This window comes from Chiloscyllium punctatum, chromosome 40 (assembly GCF_047496795.1).
Source record: "Chiloscyllium punctatum isolate Juve2018m chromosome 40, sChiPun1.3, whole genome shotgun sequence".
NCBI classification, from domain to species: Eukaryota; Metazoa; Chordata; class Chondrichthyes; order Orectolobiformes; family Hemiscylliidae; genus Chiloscyllium; species Chiloscyllium punctatum.
This window is the reverse complement of record NC_092778.1, coordinates 26,431,257-26,451,716: the sequence shown is the minus strand read 5'-3', so window position 1 is coordinate 26,451,716 and position 20,460 is coordinate 26,431,257. Positions and strand designations below refer to the sequence as shown.

General features: G+C 42.2%; 1 protein-coding gene across 4 annotated transcripts in view; it reads right to left on the bottom strand.

The window, feature by feature from the left end:
- Positions 1 to 11,951, bottom strand: part of znf598 (zinc finger protein 598) — a 67,381-nt gene extending 55,430 nt beyond the window's left edge. For 3 of the 4 annotated variants that reach the window (XR_011954926.1, XR_011954927.1, XM_072559504.1), the window contains exons 1-3: positions 11,688 to 11,951; positions 10,176 to 10,288; positions 5,250 to 5,379 (exon numbers count right to left, since the gene is read on the bottom strand). Coding sequence is in view for 2 of the 4 variants with exons in the window: in XM_072559504.1 (XP_072415605.1) it covers positions 5,250 to 5,379; positions 10,176 to 10,288; positions 11,688 to 11,879 (435 nt within the window). In the remaining 2 variants the exon portion in view is untranslated. The remainder of the gene's footprint in view (positions 1 to 5,249; positions 5,380 to 10,175; positions 10,289 to 11,687) is intronic. The other variant, XM_072559503.1, reaches the window with a different exon arrangement.
- Between the last annotated feature and the right edge of the window lie 8,509 nt (positions 11,952 to 20,460).

Genomic DNA, 20,460 nt, shown 5'->3' with positions numbered 1-20,460 from the left:
TGAAAGCTTAATTGCAATGGTCTAATGTTGTTCTGTATTGCAGCAAATAAAAGGCAACTGCTATAGTGAGGCAAAGCAAAACATCTGGAATGTCAGCAAAATTGTATCTGAACCAACGATCTTTCATATTCAAAACAACTCATCCGACAGAGCCCTCAGAACTCAAGTACCTTGATGCAGAGGTCCAGTTAATAAGGAGTTAAAAAAGTTAAGCACAAGATGCATCGTCTAATGAGACATCAGGCAAGAATTGTCTCCAGACAAAGGTGATAGAATGGGTTGTACGAAACATTCTACATTAGTCATCGTTGCTTACAGGAAAGGGACTAAACTCACGAAGGCAATATAACTCTGTTGTCAACGCTAAGGGAAGAGTTTAAAAGGGTTGTTAACTATAGTGGTAGGGTAATTGGAAGAAATTGAAAAAGGGGTAAATACTGAATTGTAGAGTACATCCACACAAGAGAAAAAGGCCCTTTGGTACATCACACCAATGCCAGTCAAAAAATATGATAACAATTCTAATCCCATTTTCTGGCACTTGATCCAGAGCCTTGGCATTACAAATGCACATCTAAATATTTAAACGTTAGTAGATTTTCTGCCTCCTCTACCCTTACAGGCTTTGAGTGCCAAATCCACATCACCTGAGTGAAAATGCTTTCCTCACTTTTCCTTTACTGCCCTCTACCTTAAATCTATGACTGTTGCCACTGACCTCTCCAACAATAGAAAGGTTTCTTCATATCTACCCTATGTCCCTCAAAGTTTTATTCATCTCAATCATGTCCCCTCCCAATCTTCTCTGCTCCAACCTCTCTTCAGAAGGGCAAGGCGAGCTTTGATGAAATTAGACAGGATATTGTAGCGGTTGATTGGAGTCGTTTGTTTGCAGGCAAAGGGACCTCCTGCAAGAGGGTGGCCTTTAAAAGTGAGATAGCTAAACTTCAAGGTCTATATGTTCTTGTGAGGGTGAAGGGCAAGATTGACAGGAATAAGGAACAGATTCCCGATGAAGGGCTCTTGCCCGAAACACAATTTTCCTGCTCCTCGAATGCTGCCTGACCTGCTGTGCATTTCCAGCACCACTCTAATCTCCAGCGACTGCAGTCCTTGCTTTCGCCTAGGAATAAGGAACCCTGGTTGACGAGATATTGAGGGTCTGACCAGAAAAAAAGGAGACATGGCTCAGATACAGGCAGCTGGGATCAAAGGGAATCCCTGGAGGTATATAGGGGATAGAGGAGTTCACTGAAGGAGGATGTCAGGAGAATGAAAAGGGGGCATGAGATAGCCTTGGCTGAGAAGATTAAGATGAATCCAAAGAGGTTCTTCAAGTATATTAAAGGAAAAAGAATAATTAGAGAAAGAATTGGACCCCTCAAGGATGATAGTGGACATGTATGTGTGGAACTGCAGGACATTGGCATGGTCCTCAGAATATTTCTCCTGTGTTTACCACAGAGAAAGATATAAAGACTTGGGAAGTTAGTGGGCATATCTTGGGGACAGTCTGTATCACAGTAGAGGTGGTGCAGGACATATTAGAATATACGAAGGTGGATAAATCTCCTGGTCATGACTAGATATATCCAGGAACACTAAGAGGCTAGAGAAGAAATTGCAGGGCCCTAGCTGATATTTTTGCATCATTTTTGGCCACGAGTGAAGTCCTGGAAGCGAGCGAATGTTGCCTCCTTGCTCATGATGGACTGCAAATAAAAACCTGGAAACTACACAGACCAGTAAGCCTAACATCTATGGTTACTTGAGAAGATTTTGAGAGATAAGCATTTGGAAAGAGGGTTTGATTAGGAATAGTCAGCAAGGCTTTGTGCGTGGGAGATCATGCCTCACAAATTTGTTAGAGTTCTTTGATGAAATGAACAGGAAGGTTAATGAGGGCAGGGCAGTAGATGTAGCCTACATGGATTTCAGTAAGGCCTTTGGTAAGGTTCCACATGGTACACTTCTCTGGAAGGTTAGATTGCATGAAATCCAGGGGGAGCTGGCAAATTGGATACACAATTGGCTTGATGGTAGGAAGCAGAGAGGAATAGTGGAAGGATGCTTGTCAAACTAGAGGCCTGTGACCAATGGAGTGCTTCATGGATCAGTGCTAGGCCATTGCTGTCTGTTACCTACATCAAATGATTTGGATGAGAATGTACAAGGCATGATTAGTAAATGCGCAAATTACACTAAAATAGGCAGTATCATTGATAGTGAGGAAGATTGTCAGAAATTGCAGCAAGACCTTGATCAGCTGTGGAAGTAGGCTGAGAAATTGGAAATGGAGTTTAATATAGATAAGAGTGAGGTCTTGCATTTTGGAACATCAAATCAAGATAGGAGTTTCATGGTGAATGGTAGGGCCTTAAGGATTGTAGTGAAGCAGAGGGACCTTGGAGTTCAGGTCAAGGTTCTCTGAAAGTGAAGTCACAGTTAGACGGGGCAGTGAAGGAGGCTTATGGTACACTGGCCTCCATCTGTCAGGGCATTGAGTAGAGAGGTTGGGAAGTTATGTTGCGAATATACAGGACATTGGAGAAGCCGCACTTGTTGTAGCGTGCTCAGGTTTGGTCACCTTGCTCTTGGAAGGGATGTTATTAAAAGAGTGCAGAAAAAATTTACAAGGATGTGGCCTGGACTCAGTTATAGAGAAACGTCTGAGTTATACAGAAAGGTTGGACAAACTAGAACTTTCTTTAGAGCACAGGAGATTGAGGGGGTACCTTATCAAGGTGTATTAGGTCATGAGAGGCATGGATAGCGTGAATGCACTCACTCTTTTTCCCAGGGTTGAGGAATCAAGGGCTAAAGGGAGACAGCATCAGTTTAAGGCCAGAGGGAAAAGAATAAAAGGGAACCTGAGGGACAAATTTCTTTTTTTAAAAACAGAGGGTGGTACACATACGGAAAGAGCTGCCAGCAGCAGTGGTTGAGGCAGGTACATTAACAACATTTAAAATGCATTTGTACAAATACATGGATAAGAAAGGCTTGGAAGAATATGGGCCAAGTGCAGGCCAATGGAGTTTGCGTGGATGGGCATTTTGATTGGTACAGACCAGTTTGGATTGAAGGGCCTGTCTCCATACCGTAGGTCTCCATGACTAACAAACTCTCCAGCCCAGGAAACATACTGATAAATCTCCTGGGCACTCTCTCCAGTGCTATCGCACTCCTCCCAACCTTAGATTCTAGAACTGCACACCATGCTCTAGCTGTGACCAAACCAATATTTTTCACCGTTTCAGCATAAGCCTTAAACTCTGTGCCTCGGAACTAATAAGAGCAAGTCTACCATTACCTTCCGAACCACATGTACGTGCCTGTCCTCAAACCTAAAGGGATGTTTAAACATGCACACAAAGGTCAGACACCTCAGTCACGCCAAGGGTCCCACTGTTCATCATGTAGTAGTTCATCACCCCTTTCCCGATTTATCCTATCCAAGTGCACCATCTCTGATTTATACAAATTGAATTCCATCTGCCACTGAACAGTGGTCCTCTTTCGGAGATATTTTGTTTCCTCTCTACAGACACTGTCAGGATTGTAGAATTTCTTCAACAACTTCTAGTTGTGTGTTTCAGATGTCCAGTAACCATAGTTCTTTGTTTTATTCAAATAAATTTTGGAGCTGGCTTCCATCACAGGATATGTCTTTTTAAAAAGAATGTTTCTAGCATATTGCAGGTCCTCTTTTGTTTGCCACTTATACAAAAGATTTGTATAAAAGGCATAGTTAGTAAGTTTGTGGATGACACTAAAATGGATGGCATTGCTAAGATTACGAACAGATCTTGATCAAATGAGTCAATGGCTGAAAAACAGCAGATGGAGCTCAATCTGGATAAATGCAAGCTTTTTACTTCGGTACAACAGGATTATACATTTATTGGTAGGGCCTTGGGAAATGTTTAGAATAGGAGGACCTAAACCTTGAAATTTGCAATCATATATTTGCTGGGTGGCTAAAACAGTGTTTATCATGCTTGACTTCATTGCTCAGGCTTTTGAGCATAGGAGTTGGGAAGTCAGGTTGAGGTTGTACAGGACATTGAGACCTCTTCTGCAGTACTACGTTTAGGTGTAGGACCATTCAGCACAGCCACTTTGGCGTGAGCGATTCAGTGCAACCCATTCCGGCATGAGCGGTTCGGTGCAGCTCTTATTGATTCCTTTTCAGGCTTAGTTAAATTGCTTTCATTAATGCTTGTAAAAAAATGTTTATTCTCTTTAGCAAAAATGTTAAAAAGAAAATAAAAAGAAAGTAGTAAGGCAAATACAAAATTGTTGATGGCATTTTAACAGGTTTTATTTTATGTTTTATTTTAATATATTTCAATAATTTAATATTAGTTTAATAACTACTACTGAATAACTACAAAAACAGTTCTGCACCAAATCGCTTGCGGCAAAGTGGTTGCGCCGAATGGCCCCACTCCGACTACGTCCAGTTCTGGTCACCCAGTTATAGGAAGGATACTATTAAGCTGGAGAGGGGTCAGAAGAGATTTACCAGAATGTTACTGGATCTGGAAAGTTTGAGTCGTAAAGAAAGGTTGGGACTTTTCTCATTGGAGCATAGGAGGTGGAGAGGTGTCCTGATAGAAATTTATAAAATCATGAGGGGTATAGATAGGGGTAATGGTAGGTGTCTTTTCCATAGAAGGGGCACATATTTAAAAGTGAGAGAAGAGAGATTTTTTAAAAAAAGATACGAGGGGCAAACGTTTTACACGTGCGCGTGCGTTGTCTAATGAACTTCCTGAGGAAGTGGTGGATGCGAGTACAATTACAACATTTAAATACATGGATTGGAAAGGTTTGGGAGGATTAAGGGCCAGTAGTTTAGTTTGGGATTATGTTCGGCATGGACTGGTTGCACTGAAGGGTCTGTTTCTATGGTGTTTGACTATGAAGATGAATACAATTAAGCAAAGTTTTACAACAATTCGGAGATATAACAAAAATGTTTCATTTTCTAATTCTGGATAGTACGAGTACCATTTATTACTGAAAAATAAAGTAGGCCACATTCTGAAAGCTTGAATATAATAATCAATATTACACTTTTATAATAAGGTCTGCTACATCCCAGATCTACTAACTGAAATATTAAAAACATTCTTTTGCAAACTGATCTCTACTAAATAAAATATAACATGTAGAACCAAATAAGTCTGCATAACTGATATCATTAGAAAACCAATTTCTCGAATTGGAGTCAGATAACCTACCTGGAGGTGTCTTACACAAAGCTTACAGCTGAACATCTCATGCTGCTTTCTCATGTGATGTTCTAGGTCTTCAAAAGTATTAAATGGTCTTGACTCAGAACATACAGGGCAGTCATGTTGCAGAAGCTTCCTAATGAAAATTTTGGAAATTTCAAGATTATTAAAAAGCCTGAAAGGGAGTTTGTAACTTAGTTTTATTCTGTTTCTTGAAATGTATACTTACGTTCAGCATTCTGAAGAACTAAATAATAGTAAGGCATAACCACAATTTTAGAATTTACTCCACAAAACACTCAATTCCTGCAAGACTACTTACTTTGACTAAACTTATCATAAATCCTAACACCAATTGTAAGTTTCAGTGCCAAATTCAGATCTATAGTACAGGGTCTTAGTTCATTCAAGGCAATGCCTAAGTTGCAAGCAGAAGAGTTGATGGTCTTTGGTATTGGATTACTGGTCCAGGTAATATTCTGGGAACCTGATGAAGGAGCAGCGCTCTGAAAGCTTGTGATTTCAAATAAACCTATTGGACTATAGCCTGGTGACATGAGACTTCTGACTGTCTACCTCAGTCCAACACCAGCATCTCCACACCTTCACTACACAATGATGGGGTTCCCTTGTCCTCACTTTCCACTCTGCCAGTCCCACATTCATTGGATAGATTGGGACAATGATTCTATGTTTCTTCATAGCTCAGACCCACTATCCTCGCATCCTGACAAATCTTCTCTGCACATCTTTAGTACAAGCACATCACCACCAGAACTGCATGTAATACTCCAGTTGTGGCCTAACCAGCAATTTATGTCGTCCCAGCATATTCTCCTTGCCATTGTATTCCATGCCTTGGGTAACAAAGTGAAGTATCCCATATATCTTCTTAGCCATCTTACCTACCTGCCCTGTTGCCTTCAAAAGGTCTATAGATCAGCACAAGGTCCCTGTGGTGTTTAGTACTTTCCAGTGTGCTAACATTCATAAATGTAATCCCTTGCTTCATTAGTCTTCCAAAAGTGCACTACCTCACCCTTTTCCAAATTGAATTCAGTCTGTCACTCTGTGGCCAAATTGGCCAGTTTATCGATATCATCCTGCAGTTCACTGCCAGAGGGCACAGGTTCAAGGTGAGAGGGGAAAAGATTTAAAAAGGGACCCAAGGGACAATGTTTTCATACAGAGAATGGTAAGTGTATGGAACGACCTTCCAGAGGAAGTGGTGGAGGTTAGTACAATTACAACAGTTAAAAGGCATCAGGATGGATATTTGAATACAAAGAGTTTACAGGGATACAAGCCAAATGTTAGCAAGTGGGACTAGATTAATTCAGGATATCTAGTTGGCATGGATGAGTTGGATGAAAGGGTCTACTTCCATGCTGTACAGCTATATGACTCAATCTATTGGTATTTTCCTGTTTTTACTGTAGATTTCTAGCATCCACCATATATTATTTTTACTTTGTTTTAGGACTTGCATAGATTTACTGTTTGACAAAAATATGTTAAATATATTAAATTACTTAAATTAAGATACATCATCACATTGCGATCAAGAATACAAAGATGCAAATGAGAATAGAGGGAGGTAGTTTTTTCATTCATAATGTCCCAAAAGCCTGTAAACGCAATTTACTTTACACTTAAACCTTATGCAGGTAGTGTTTATCAATCTTTTAAATGAAGATTCATAGATTTTCAAGGTGGTAATTCAATAAGCTAAATAGTACAAATAATCAAAATCATTTTAAGCCGTGAAAAAAAAAGTTTAGATATTGAGTTATCCATTCTATAATCACCAAAAACAGAGTTTAAGATTTTAAAGTTGCTTCCTTATCAGAAACATGAACAGGAGTATATCGTACAATTGCCTTTACAGTGGAAGTAAGCATACTTACAAACTAATTCTCAAAACATGCAATATGTGAGAATGGGAACAAAGCTTCTCTGACAGCTTGCAAACTTGTATTCAGAGGGCTTGGGACCTTAGCCACAAATAATAGAAACTTGAATTGTCACAAGATGACAAATAGTAGGTTAATCTTTACGTAAAGGGGAAGGTGACTGAGGGTGCTGGCAATCTGAAACTGGCACTAAACGCTGGATAAACTCAGTAGATCTGGAAACATCAGCGAAGAGAGAAAGAGTTAACCTTTAGAGTCCGATATGACTTCAAAACTGAGGAAGCTCTACACCAGACTCAAACATGAATTGTTTTTCTCTCTCCATAAGTACTGCCAGAATTGCATTGGTTTGTTTAAAGGAGTTGGATTTTGGTGCAATTACATGGCTTTAGCCAGGCCTCAGAGTCAGAGATGTACAGCACGGGAAACAGACCCTTCTGTCCAACTCGCCCATGCCGACCAGATATCCCAACTGAATCTAGTCTCACTTGCCAGGACCCAGACCATATCCGTTCAAACCATTACTATTCATATATCTATCCAGATACCTTTTAAACATTGCAATCATACTAGCCTCCACCACTTCCTCAGGCAACTCACTACAAATACCACCTTCTGCATGAAAAAAGTTGCCCTTGAGATCCCCCCTCACCCTAAACCTTTGTCCTCTAGTTCTGGACTCCCCCACCCCAGGAAAAAAAACTATTTATCCTATCCACGCTTCTCACGATTTTATAAACCTCTATAAAAGGTCACCCCTCAGCCTCCGACATTCCAGGGAAGCCAGCCCAGCCTATTCAACCTCTTCCTTTAGCTCAAATCCTCCAATCCTGGTAACATCTTCTAAATCTTTTCTGAACCCTTTCATCTAGAACACTAGAGTCATAGAATCATACAGCATGGAAATAGATCCTTTAGTCTAACGAGTCCACACTGGTCATTTCCCAAAGTACACTAATTCCACTTGCTTGCGGTTGGCCTATATCCCTCAACACCTTTCCAATTTACGTACTTCCAAATATCTTTTAAATGTTTTACCTATACCTGCATCCACCACTTCCTCTGACAGTTTATTCCACACATGCAAAGTCAACCCCCTCACCACCACTCCCCACACCCCCCCCACCCAGAATGCTTACACACAAACGAAAACTGTCCGAGCCTATTCAACCCATCTTTACAACTTAAAGCCTCCACTCCCAGCAGCAAACTGGTAAATCTTCTGAGCGTGCAATTCTGATCTCATTCCTATAAAGGATGATTTTGTGAAACCTGAAAGGGTACAAGGATGTTGCCAAGGTTGGTGGATTTGAGCTATAGGGATAGGCTGGGGCTGTTTCCCCTGGAGCAATAGAGATGGAGGGGTGACCTTATAGAAGTTTATAAAATCATGCAGGACATGGATAAGAAACAGAAAAAGGTATTTTCCTTGGGCTAGGAGAGTCCAGAACAAGAGCACCCAGGTTTAGGGTGAGAGGGGAAAAGATTAAAAAGGGAACTAAGGGGCAAATATTTAATGCAGAGGATGGTGCATGAATGGAATGAGCTGCCAGAGGACGTGGTGGAGGCTGGTACAATTACAACATTTAAAAGGCATCTGGATGGGTATATGAGTTAGAGGGATATGGGCCAAGTGTTGGCAAATGGGACTAGATTAGGTTAGGATATCTGGTTAGCATGGATGAGTTGGACCAAAGGGTCTCTTTCCATGCTGTACATCTCTATGACTCCATGAGCCCTCTCCAATTTAATAACATCCTTCCTATAAGAGGGTGACCAAAGAAGCACACACTATTCCAGAAGAAGGCTCACAAATATCCTGTACAACCTCACATAATATCCCAATTCCTATACTCTAAGGTCTGAGCAATGAAGGCAAGCAAGCTAAACGCATTCTTAACCACTGTCTACCTGCGACACAAATTTCAAAGAATACTGTAACAGGACCATGAATTGTCTGTTCTGAGTTTATCGTTCTTTCAACAGAAAGAAGTTAATGCAGGAGTTTAGATTAAATCTTTAAAAAGAAACAAAGCGCTTCCCTTGATTCACAATCACATCTTTTATCCTTACCTAAGACAGCCTCAGAGGAATGGCAAAGATTCTTTAGATTGATCCTAAGCTTAAGGGTTATCCTATGAGTTACCTTAGTGGTCAATCTTAATTGAAGGATACCACACTATCTGGATTTTAAAAGAATCAAGCGATTGAAACAAATAGATGTGTAGAAGGGAAAGATCAGCACAAGGAAGAAGGACATTCAACAACAAAAATTCAGAGGACCCTACACTGCAGCTTACAAGATAGCATGGAGTTGTGCCGAATGGCCTGTTTCTATGCAAAACTCTCACTGTTTGTAATTATTATTCCACTGAATAGTTGGATTAGATAAGTTAGTATTTGTCCAAAAATGCATAGGGCACACTTTTCTATTCCTGGCTACACAAGAGTTATCTGTACATCAGGGATAGAAACCAAACAGGATTGAGATCAGTCAGATAACCAGCACAATTCCATCAATTTTATTAGACATGAAAATTCCTCATGTATAGCTCCCGCCTCACCCACTCAATTTTCATCTGTACATGATCCAGCACGCCCAGGAAGAAAACCTTCAAGTGTCTGAATGAGCTAAAATTCCACATTTGTTTACTTTCTTTTAAATACTCAAAGTGGATGTCACTGGCAAGCTTTAATGCCCAGAAGACAGTTCAGATTCAACCATATGGGTCTGAACTCACGTAGGCCAGACAAGATGGCAGTTTCCTTTCCTGAAGGATATTAGCGAATCAGTGGGTTTTTCTAACCATCTCAATGATTTCATGGTCATGAGACACCAGGTTTATATTATACTCAAATTCCACAATTTGATTTGGCAGATTTGAACCTAGGTACCCAGAACATTACCTGGACGTCTGGAATAAAAGTCTAGCAATAAAAGCATAGGAAAGCTAGTAAAAAAAACATTTCTCTATGTGTTAATAATATCACTTTATTTTAAAATATAAACATCAAATACCTAAAATGGGCATGAATCCTCCCATCAGCAATATATATATCAAATTTCTTTTCATGATGGAACTGATGTGTTACTATTGTTGAAAACGGAACAACTTTTTTCATAAATACAACCTGTATGGAACAAAAGGAAAAGTATTCAAGCAATGAGCAAAACTTATATTGAATAGCTAACACAACAGCAAAGGTTTGCAATAAAAATAATGGTGAATTTAATAGTACTCATTTTGACAATAAACTGAATGACAATTTTTGACAATTAAAATCAGTAAACAAATGTTTTCCATGTTGTCCTACTTCAAAAACTACTACACAGGCATCCCGTTGAGTCAGTACTGTATTCAGGTGAATGAAAGGATGCAAGGTTGGGATAATGCCAACCACACCAAAAAATATAGGGCCTGTCCATTCAGGCGTAAGTGATTTTAAGCAGAACAATTTCTCTGGCATTGAAAGATAACTTCTACAATTTCATTCCTTCACATAATAATTATTTTAAAATTTCTATCTCCACTCTTACCCACTCTAAAATTACTTCCAGCATATGGTTTGTCATGAAATGGCAAATTTTAAGATACACTTTCTAATTCAGCATGCGTTGCTCAACAAGGATTGATGAAAATATATTGTTATGTTTCCTATTCACAAAAGTCCAGTTCCAGAAGGTGCTGCAATGTTTTGGATTTCTAAGCATTGTCAGTTCCACAGAAAGCAAGTGCTTGTACTCTTCTCAAGGAGTCAACGAACCCAAAACGTTGACTCTGCTTTCTCTCCACAGATGTGGTCAGATGTGAATTTCATCAACAGTGTCGGATTTTGACGCTAGTAGTTTATTCATCACTAATTCCAGCATTTGGACTATGACATGACTACAAAAATCCAAAGTTCAAGACTAATTCGCAAAGTCGCCATTAAATCTTTGAGGACAACTTTGAGCATCGTACTGATTTAAAGACAACTGTAGAAATTCAAAGCAGCCAAAGGAAACACTAGATTAGAGCTGTTTGACTAATTTCTAACAAAGAGCCCCACCCTTCCCGATAGATGATCGTTTCCAACAACCTGCGAAATCAAACTGAACTTCTCAGATTCCCATCGCCAGGAGTGGAAACTGCATATTACAAATGCTATCCCTTTCCGATGAGGAGAATCCTAAAACCAAGTACCAACAGCCCCAGGCGGAGGTTCACAGTCACAGTGCATCGCACACACTTCCACCGAGAGGAACCAAATGACCGATGGCCCACAGCCAGGACAGTCCTCCCACCCCCAAAGACAGACTACCCAACACCCACGTCCCGTTCTCTAGCCACCTTTTCCCTCTTATCTCCCGGCTCTCATACTCCTTTCCCCACCCCCCCCAAATTCCAGGAAAAGCCGCTGTGTCCTTGCGGTAACGTCAACGCCTCCTCACTGACTGACTGGTCCGTCGGCCGAAGTGATCAGAGCCCCGGTTATGAACCACAGAGCCCAGTCGGTGCCCGCTCGGATACCGCCACCGCCACAGCCTCACCTTGTCGAGTTCGAGCCGACAGACAGCGCAGTACCTCTGGCCACACAAGGCCCGCATCTTGGTGGAGCAGCGGTAACACACTGGGTGGTCACACTTGCCCACGGCGAAGATCTCCAGCTCCTGGCAGCACAGCACGCAGGTCTTGTCAGCCCCCGACGGGCCCGACTCCCGGGCGCTGCTGCCGGACGCCATGCCAGTGGCACCCGTCCCCGCCGCTGAACCTGAACTGAGCCCTTCCCCCAACACAAAAAACCGGGCCGCGTTGACGTCACATCGACATCCGCCGGAAAGTGCTCCGCGCAGCCCAGCCCGTGACGTAATAAGCAGATAGGGGCGGGGGAACGGATCAAATTTAAGAAAACATCCGGTGGAGGGCGAGAAATGTCAAGGAACGATACTTTTTGGGGTTGGGGTAGCGGGAAGTTAGGGAGTAAGGGGTCGTGGCTAGACGAGAGGGAGAGGAAGTGGGTTTAGGGGAAGAAAAGTGAGGAGGATTGATGGGTAGGACAGGTCATGGGGACAGTGCTGAGCTGGAAGGTTGGAACTGGGGTAAGGTGGGGGGGGGAGGGGAAATGAGGAAACTGGTGAAGTCCACATTGATGCCCTGGGGGCTGAAGGGTCCTGAGGCGGAAGATAAGGCATTCTTCCTCCAGGCGTCGGGTAGTGAGGGAGTGGCGATGGAGGAGATCTAGGACCTACATGTCCTTGGCAGAGTGGGAGGGGGAGTTGAAATGTTCAGCCACGGGGCATTGGGTTGATTGGTGCAGTGTCCCGGAGATGTTCCCTGAAGCGCATCGGGAGCAGTGGATACAGTAAATGACTTTGGTGGATGTGCAGGTGAAACTTTGATGGATGTGAGGGGGAGGTATGGGCGCAGGTTTTGTAATTTTTCCTGCGGTGGCAGGGGAAGGTGCCAGGAGGGGAGGGTGAGTTGTTAGTGGGTGTGGACCTGACCAGGTAGCCGCAGAGGGAACGGTCTTTGCAGATAGGGGTGGGGAGGGAAATGTATCCCTGGTGGTGGTGGGGTCCGTTTGTAAGTGGCAGAAATGTCGGCGATCATGCGATTTATGCAGAGGTTCGTGGGGTGGAAGGTGAGGACCAGAACGGGGGGCGGCAAGCAGTGGCGGTCTGTCCTTGTTGTGGTTACTTAGGCACAAATTCAGATTCAATTTGATTCACATTTGAATTGAAAATCATTCATGTTCAGAATGATTCAAAATCTCCACCTGTTCAAGGCGAACTGTTGACATTATATCGATCGCCTCAATTTCTCTAACCCCCCCCCTTAATCATTCCAATATACGTCCCTGTGAAATGACTGCACTCCGTGCTCTCAGAGGTAAAAACAAGGACTGCAGATGCTGGAAACCCGAGTTTGGATTAGAGTGGTGCTGGAAAAGCACAGCAGGTCAGGCCACATCCAAGGAGCATGAAAATCGACATTTCGGGCAAAAGCCCTTCATCAGCCCTCCATACTCTCAGATCCAACCCTGACTTTATAATTAAGCCTGCTGTCAAGGGTGGTACTGCTGTTTGCTGAACTGACCTCCACATTGAAGAAGCTGAGCACCAGCTCTGAAATACCTCCTCCTATCTCCCCGGGCCATGACCCCATCATGGAACATTAAACAATGGTCTATAATGGTGACTTACCTTTTATGAACTGGTGATCCCTACCCACCCTCCCCCCAACCCCCCCCCCCCCCCCCCCCCACCCCCTCAGTGTGCGCCCCAATTCTACCTGGGGTCAGAATAGGACTGGAAAAAGGATTGTTCCACATACCCTTCAAAAAGACAAGCATAATTGGGGCCCATGCAGGTACCCATGGCCACCTCTTTGACCTGAAGGAAGACTGGGTGACCGCTTCGCAGGACACCTACATTCAGTCCACAAAAAAAGCTCTCGTGAAGTTCAGCGCAAGTTGGAAGAACATTACCAAATTTTCCGCTCGGGACCTGTATAGCCTTCTGAACTCAATATCAATTTCAACAATTATGGGTCTTGAGACATCTTTTCCCATGTCCTTACCCCAGCCCCAACACACCTTGTTATCATATGGCTTTGCTATCACTACCAATTGTTAGCTACTAATAATCCCCATTAGCAGGCATTCATTCACCTCGGCTGGTCATAGTCCATTCCTTTGTCTGTCTATCTCTTAGGGTTCTATTTCCACCTTTCATTTACTCCTTATCCCCACCCAAAGCCCCATCTTCTGCAGTAAAACAACTTTGTCCTTCAGTTCTGAAGAAGGGTAAATGGACCCGAAACATTAACTCTGATTTCTGTCCAAAGATGCTGCCAGAATTTTCCCACAATTTCTGTTTTTCCTTTGTTTCTGATTTCCAGCATCCGCAGTTCTTTCATTCTTTTTTCAAAATGTGATTTTGACTGATTCAGGTTCATGCACTGAATGAATCTGATTCACTTGGAGATTACCTCAAGATCCCATTCAAAATGATAGAATAGATTGATAGATTTAGATTCCTATCCAGAATGAATTTGACTCAGATTGAAATTAGGTGTCCATTCAGAAGATTTCAAATTGAAATAGAATCACATTTAGAATGATTGAGGTTGAGATTGATTCAAATTTGCTTTTCAAAAAAACTCAGGTGCAGATCTTCTGTGTGAATGATTTGGAAATAGATGGTGGTCAATATAAATATACATTCAGAATGACACAGATTCTGTTTGATTTGGATTCATATTCAGAATAATTCCAATTTATTCAGATTTGTATTTAGGATTATTTACATATATATGAGATTAATTGTATTTCACATTCAGAATCATTCAGATTTGTATTCAAAATAATTGAGATTAGTTTGTTTTCATTTGAATGTCAGATAGTAGAACTCTTTTTGTTTCCCTGGGTAGAAATATCAGTTACTAAGGAATATAGGTTCAAGGCAATAGGGAGTAAGTTTAAAGAAGATGTGCAAGGCAAGTTTTTTATACAGAGGGTAGTAAGTGCGTGGAATGTGCCGCCAGAGGAGCTGGGGAAGGTGAATACAATAGAGGCATTTTGACAGATATATACATAAGTAGGGATTAGAGGAATGTGGACCACATAGTGGCAAAAGATCTTTAGTTTCGAAAGACATCATGTTTTAGCACAGTCTTGGTAGGCCAAAGGGCCTGTTCTTGTGCTGTACTGTTCTTTGTACACATTTGGAATGAGTCAGATTCAAAAAGGTAGAGATTCAGATTAATTCAAAATCATATACATATGATGTTCATTGAGATTGAATCAGATTCACATTGGTTCAGATTCTGATTAAGATTGATCCAGATTCAAAGTGATTTAGATTTAATTTGTGATTTGTTCTGATTCGCATTCAGAATTATTGTTGTTCAGACTGATTCAAATTCATTCAAAATGTTAAAATTCAGATTGAGATTGTTTCAGGTTTGCATTTAAAATGATTTGGTTTCAGATCGAGATTGATTTATATGCATATTTTGTCTGATTCAACTTTATTGGACTAATCTGGAAAGTGTGTAGGAAAGATTTACAAGGCCAAAGGGTTGAGTTATAATGGCAGGATTTGAACCCAGATGTCAAGAAGATTCCCTTGGTCTTTGGATTAATAGCCCTTGGTAATGCCACTAGGCCATCACATTTCTGCTGTTTGATTTGAGTCTGTCTGGGGACTCATCTGCAGTGTTCTTTCTTTGTATGAAGGTTTCCATAATGGCTTCGTCCATAATTTGTCTTCATTATCTGAACCACAACATTAAAATTCTTCATATCTCCTTTGGTACGCTGGTCAATCCACCTTGAATGTTTGTTGTCTGATTCGCTTCGTCTCCTCAAATGAGGACAATTTCTCTTCCTTTGACCTCTGCCAGACTCATTGTCCCATCCTTTTGATCTTTGCCTCAGCTTAAAAAAAACAGCAGCCACAGTTTTTATTTCCTCAAAAGATCTACGTAACTCCAGACAAGGTCTTGGGAACCTTTTTAGCACCTCCTCAGTTTTCTCCACACAGTCTTTAAATTGCAAAGTATAAGAGGGCACTGTGATCGCAGTATGAAAAGATACATCATGTTATTAAATTGGAAAGGGTGCGAAAAAGATTTAAAGGGATGTTGCCAAAACTAGAGGGTCTGAGTTATATGGAGTGGCTGGATAGGCTGAGACATTTTTCCCCATAGCGTCAGACACTGGTGGGTGACCTTACAGACATTTTTAAAATCACGAGGGACATAGACAATAGTCAAGGTCTTTTTTTCCCAGGGTGGGGAGTCTGAAATTTAGAAGATATAGGTTTGCGGTGAGTGGGAGAAGACTCAAAAAAGTTCTGAGGGGCAACCTTTTCCCACAGAAGGTGGTGCATATATGAATTGAGCTGCCAGAGAAATCGGTAAAGACAGGTACAATTAGAACATTTAAAAGACATTTGGACAGGTACTTGGAAAGGAAAGGTTCAGAGAGATATGAGGCAAACACAGGCAAGTTCAGTTCAGTTCAGTTTAGAAAACCTGGTTGGCATGGATAAGTTGGACCAAAAGGTCTATTTCCATGCTGTATGACTCCATGAAGAAATAAGGGTGAAACATGTGGGATAGGTATGAAAAACATTAGCTTGAAAGTTACTTTCCAGTAAAACCTACAACAAGCTGCATTCTTCTAAAGACTAAAAGAACCTGGCATGACATGGTAAAGTCTCTTCAATAAATTGAAATTGCTGCTATAGTTTAGAAACAACAAAAAGCTGCCATTCTTATGATCACAACTGGCGTCAGTGTACAATGTTGGATCAGCTAATTAAAACTGCAAGCTGGCATAGGAAGATTAGGTAAAAACAATGACTGCAGATGCTGAAAACCAAATACTGGATTAGTGGTGCTGGAAGAGCACAGCAGTTCAGGCAGCATCCAACGAGCAGCGGGTCCTAATTCTTATGCTCTTACTGAATGCACTACCATGACTAAACAGTTTGGCAAACATGATTGTTAAGTAGGCCTGGTTTTTCAATTTTTGTTTAAAGAAAAGTATGGAAATTGAAATGGGGAGGCTAATTACAGAAGAATTAGCCCACTTACCAAATCACAGAATTGTAACAACACATACGGAGGCTATTCAGCCCATTATCAGCATCAGTTCTTCAAATGAGCATCATAACCCAGTGCCAATCATGGCACTATTTCCCATATCCTGGCACACTATTACTAACCAAATAATCATCCAATCAGATTAGAACAAGAGAAACTCACAATTAGTGTGTTGCCTCCCAGGTGCCAGGGTTCGTGATGTCCTAGATCGTGTTTTTGGGATTGTTGAGGAGCAGCCACAATTCGTAGTCCAAATAGGCACTAATTACTTAGTGAAGAAAAGGGATGGGGATTTAAGGCAGAAATTCAGGGAGCTAGGGTGGAAGCTGAGAACTAGAACAAACAGAGTTGTTATCTGTGGTTTGTTGCCTGTGCCACGTACTAGCAAGGTGAGGAATAGGGAGAGAGAGGAGTTGAACATGTGGCGATAGGGATGGTGCAGGAGGGAACGTTTTGAGTACCTGGATAATTTGGGCTCATTCTGGGGTAGTTGGGATCTCTACAAACAGGATGGTCTACACCTGAACCAGAAGAATACCAATATCCTGGGGAGGATGTTTGCTAATGCTCTTTGGGAGGGTTTAAGCTATTTCAGCAGGGAATGGGAACCTAAATTGTAGTTCCAGTTTCCAGGAGGTTGAGAGTAGTGAGGTCAGAAATGAAGTTTCAAGGTCGCAAGAGTTCACAGGAAAGCAGGAAAATGGTTTGAAGTGTGTCTACTTCAGCGCCAGGAGCATCTGGAATAAGGTAGGTGAACTTGCAACATGGCTTAGTACCTGGGACTTCAAAGTTGTGGCCATTTTGGAGACATCAATAGAGCAGGGAGAGGAATGGTTAGAACATAGAACAATACAGCACAGAACAGGCCCTTCGGCCCACGATGTTGTGCCGAACATTTGTCCTAGCTTAAGCACCCATCCATGTACCTATCCAATTGCCGCTTAAAGGTCGCCAATGATTCTAACTCTGCCACTCCCACAGGCCGCGCAATCCATGCCCCCACCACTCTCTGGGTAAAGAACCTACCCCTGACATCATCCCTATACCTTCCACCCTTCACCTTAAATTTATGTCCCCTTGTAACACTCTGTTGTACCCGGGGAAAAAGTTTCTGACTGTCTACTCTATCTATTCCTCTGATCATCTTATAAACCTCTATCAAGTCACCCCTCATCCTTCGCCGTTCCAATGAGAAAAGGCCTAGCACTCTCAACCTATCCACGTACGACTTATTCTCCATTCCAGGCAACATCCTGGTAAATCTTCTCTGCACCCTCTCCGAAGCTTCCACATCTTTCCTAAAGTGAGGCGACCAGAACTGCACACAGTATTCCAAATGTGGCCTAACCAAGGTCCTGTACAGCTGCAACATCACTTCACAACTCTTGAATTCAATCCCTCTGCTAATGAACGCTAATACACCATAGGCCTTCGAACAAGCTCTATCCACCTGAGTGGCAACTTTCAAAGATCTATGAACATAGACCCCAAGATCCCTCTGCTCCTCCACCTTACAAAGAACCCTACCATTAACCCTGTATTCCGCATTCTTATTTGTCCTTCCAAAATGGACAGCCACATACTTGACAGGGTTGAACTCCATCTGCCACTCCTCAGCCCAGCTATGCATCATATCTATGTCCCTTTGCAGCCGACAACAGCCCTCCTCACTATCCACAACTCCACCAATCTTCGTATCATCTGCAAATTTACTGACCCACCCTTCGACTTCCTCTTCCAAGTCATTAATAAAAATTACAAACAGCAGAGGACCCTGCGGAACTCCACTTGTAACTGGGCTCCAGGCTGAATATTTACCATCTACCACCACTCTCTGACTTCGACCGGTTAGCCAGTTTTCGATCCAACTGGCCAAATTTCCCTCTATCCCATGCCTCCTGACTTTCTGCATAAGCCTACCATGGGGAACCTTATCAAATGCCTGACTAAAATCCATGTATACTACATCCACTGCTCTACCCTCATCCACATGCTTGGTCACCTCCTCAAAGAATTCAATAAGACTTGTAAGGCAAGACCTACCTTTCACAAATCAGTGCTAGCTGTCCATAATCAAGCAGTGTCCTTCCAGATACTCATAAATCCTATCCCTCAGTACCCTTTCCATTACTTTGCCTACCACCGAAGTAAGACCTGTAATTCCCGGGGTTATCCCTATTCCCTTTTTTGAACAGGGGCACAACATTCACCACTCTCCAGTCTCCTGGTACCACCCCCGTTGACAGTGAAGACGAAAAGATAATTGCCAATGGTTCTGCAATTTCCTCTCTTGCTTCCCACATAATCCTAGGATATATCCCGTCAGGCCGGGGGACTTGTCTATCCTCAAGTTGTTCAAAATGTCCAACACATCTTCCTTCCTAACAAGTATCTCTTCTAGCTTACCAGTCCGTTTCACACTCTCCTCTTCAACAATATGGTCCCTCTCATTTGTAAATACCTCTCCTCTTCAACAATATGGTCCCTCTCGTTTGTAAATACAGGTTGTTGCAGATTCTAGGATTTACATGTTTCAGTAAGAACAGAGAAGATTGTAAAAGAGGGGGAGGTTAGATTACTTACAGTGTGGAAACAGGCCCTTCGGCCCAACAAGTCCACACCGCCCCGCCGAAGCGCAACCCACCCATTCCCCTACATCTACCCCTTACCTAACACTACGGGCAATTTAACATGGTCAATTCACCTGACCTGCACATCTTTGGACTGTGGGAGGAAACCGGAGCACCCGGAGGAAACCCACGCAGACACGGGGAGAACGTGCAAACTCCACACAGTCAGTCGCCTGAGGCGGGAATTGAACCCGGGTCTCTGGCGCTGTGAGGCAGCAGTGCTAACCACTGTGCCACTGTAGTCAAGGACAGTATTACGGTGACAGAACGTTTGAGGACTCAAATACTGAGGTAGTATGGGCTGAGGTTAGAAACAGGAAAGGAGAGGTCACCCTGTTGGGAGCTTTCTATAGGCCTCCAAATAGTTCCAGAGATTTAGAGGAAAGTATAGCAAAGATAATTCTGGATAGGAGCAAGAGTAATAGGGTACTCTGGGAAGTCAGGGAGGAGATTGCAGAGCCTTTGGCTTTGATCTTTATGCCATCATTGTCTACAGGAAGTGCCAGAAGACTTCTGGCTAGCAAATGTTGCCCCCTTGTTCAAGAAGGGGAGTAAAGACAACCCTGGTAATTATAGACCAGTGAGTCTTATTTCAGTTGTGTTGAAAAAGGTTATAAGAGATAGGATTTATAATCATCTTGAAAGGAGTAAATTAATTAGGGATAGTCAACATGGTTTTGTGAAGGCTAAGCCATGCCAAACACACCTTATTGAATTCTTTGAGAAGGTGACCAAACAATTGGATTAGGGCAAAGCAGTTGCTATAGCGTATATGGATTTCAGTAAGGCATTTGATAAGGTTCCCCATGATAGGCCATTGCACAAAATGTGTAGACAAAGGATTGAGGATGATTTAGCGGTTCAGATCAGAAATCGGCGAGCTGAAAGAAGTCAGAGGGTGGTGGTTGATGGGAAATATTCATCCTGGACTTCAGTTATTAGTGGTGTACTACAAGGATCTGTTTTGGGGCCACTGCTGTTTGTTATTTTTATAATTGACCTAGATGAGGGCATAGAAGGATGGATTATTAAATTTGCTGATGACACTAAAGTCAGTGGAGTTGTGGGTAGCGCTGAAGGA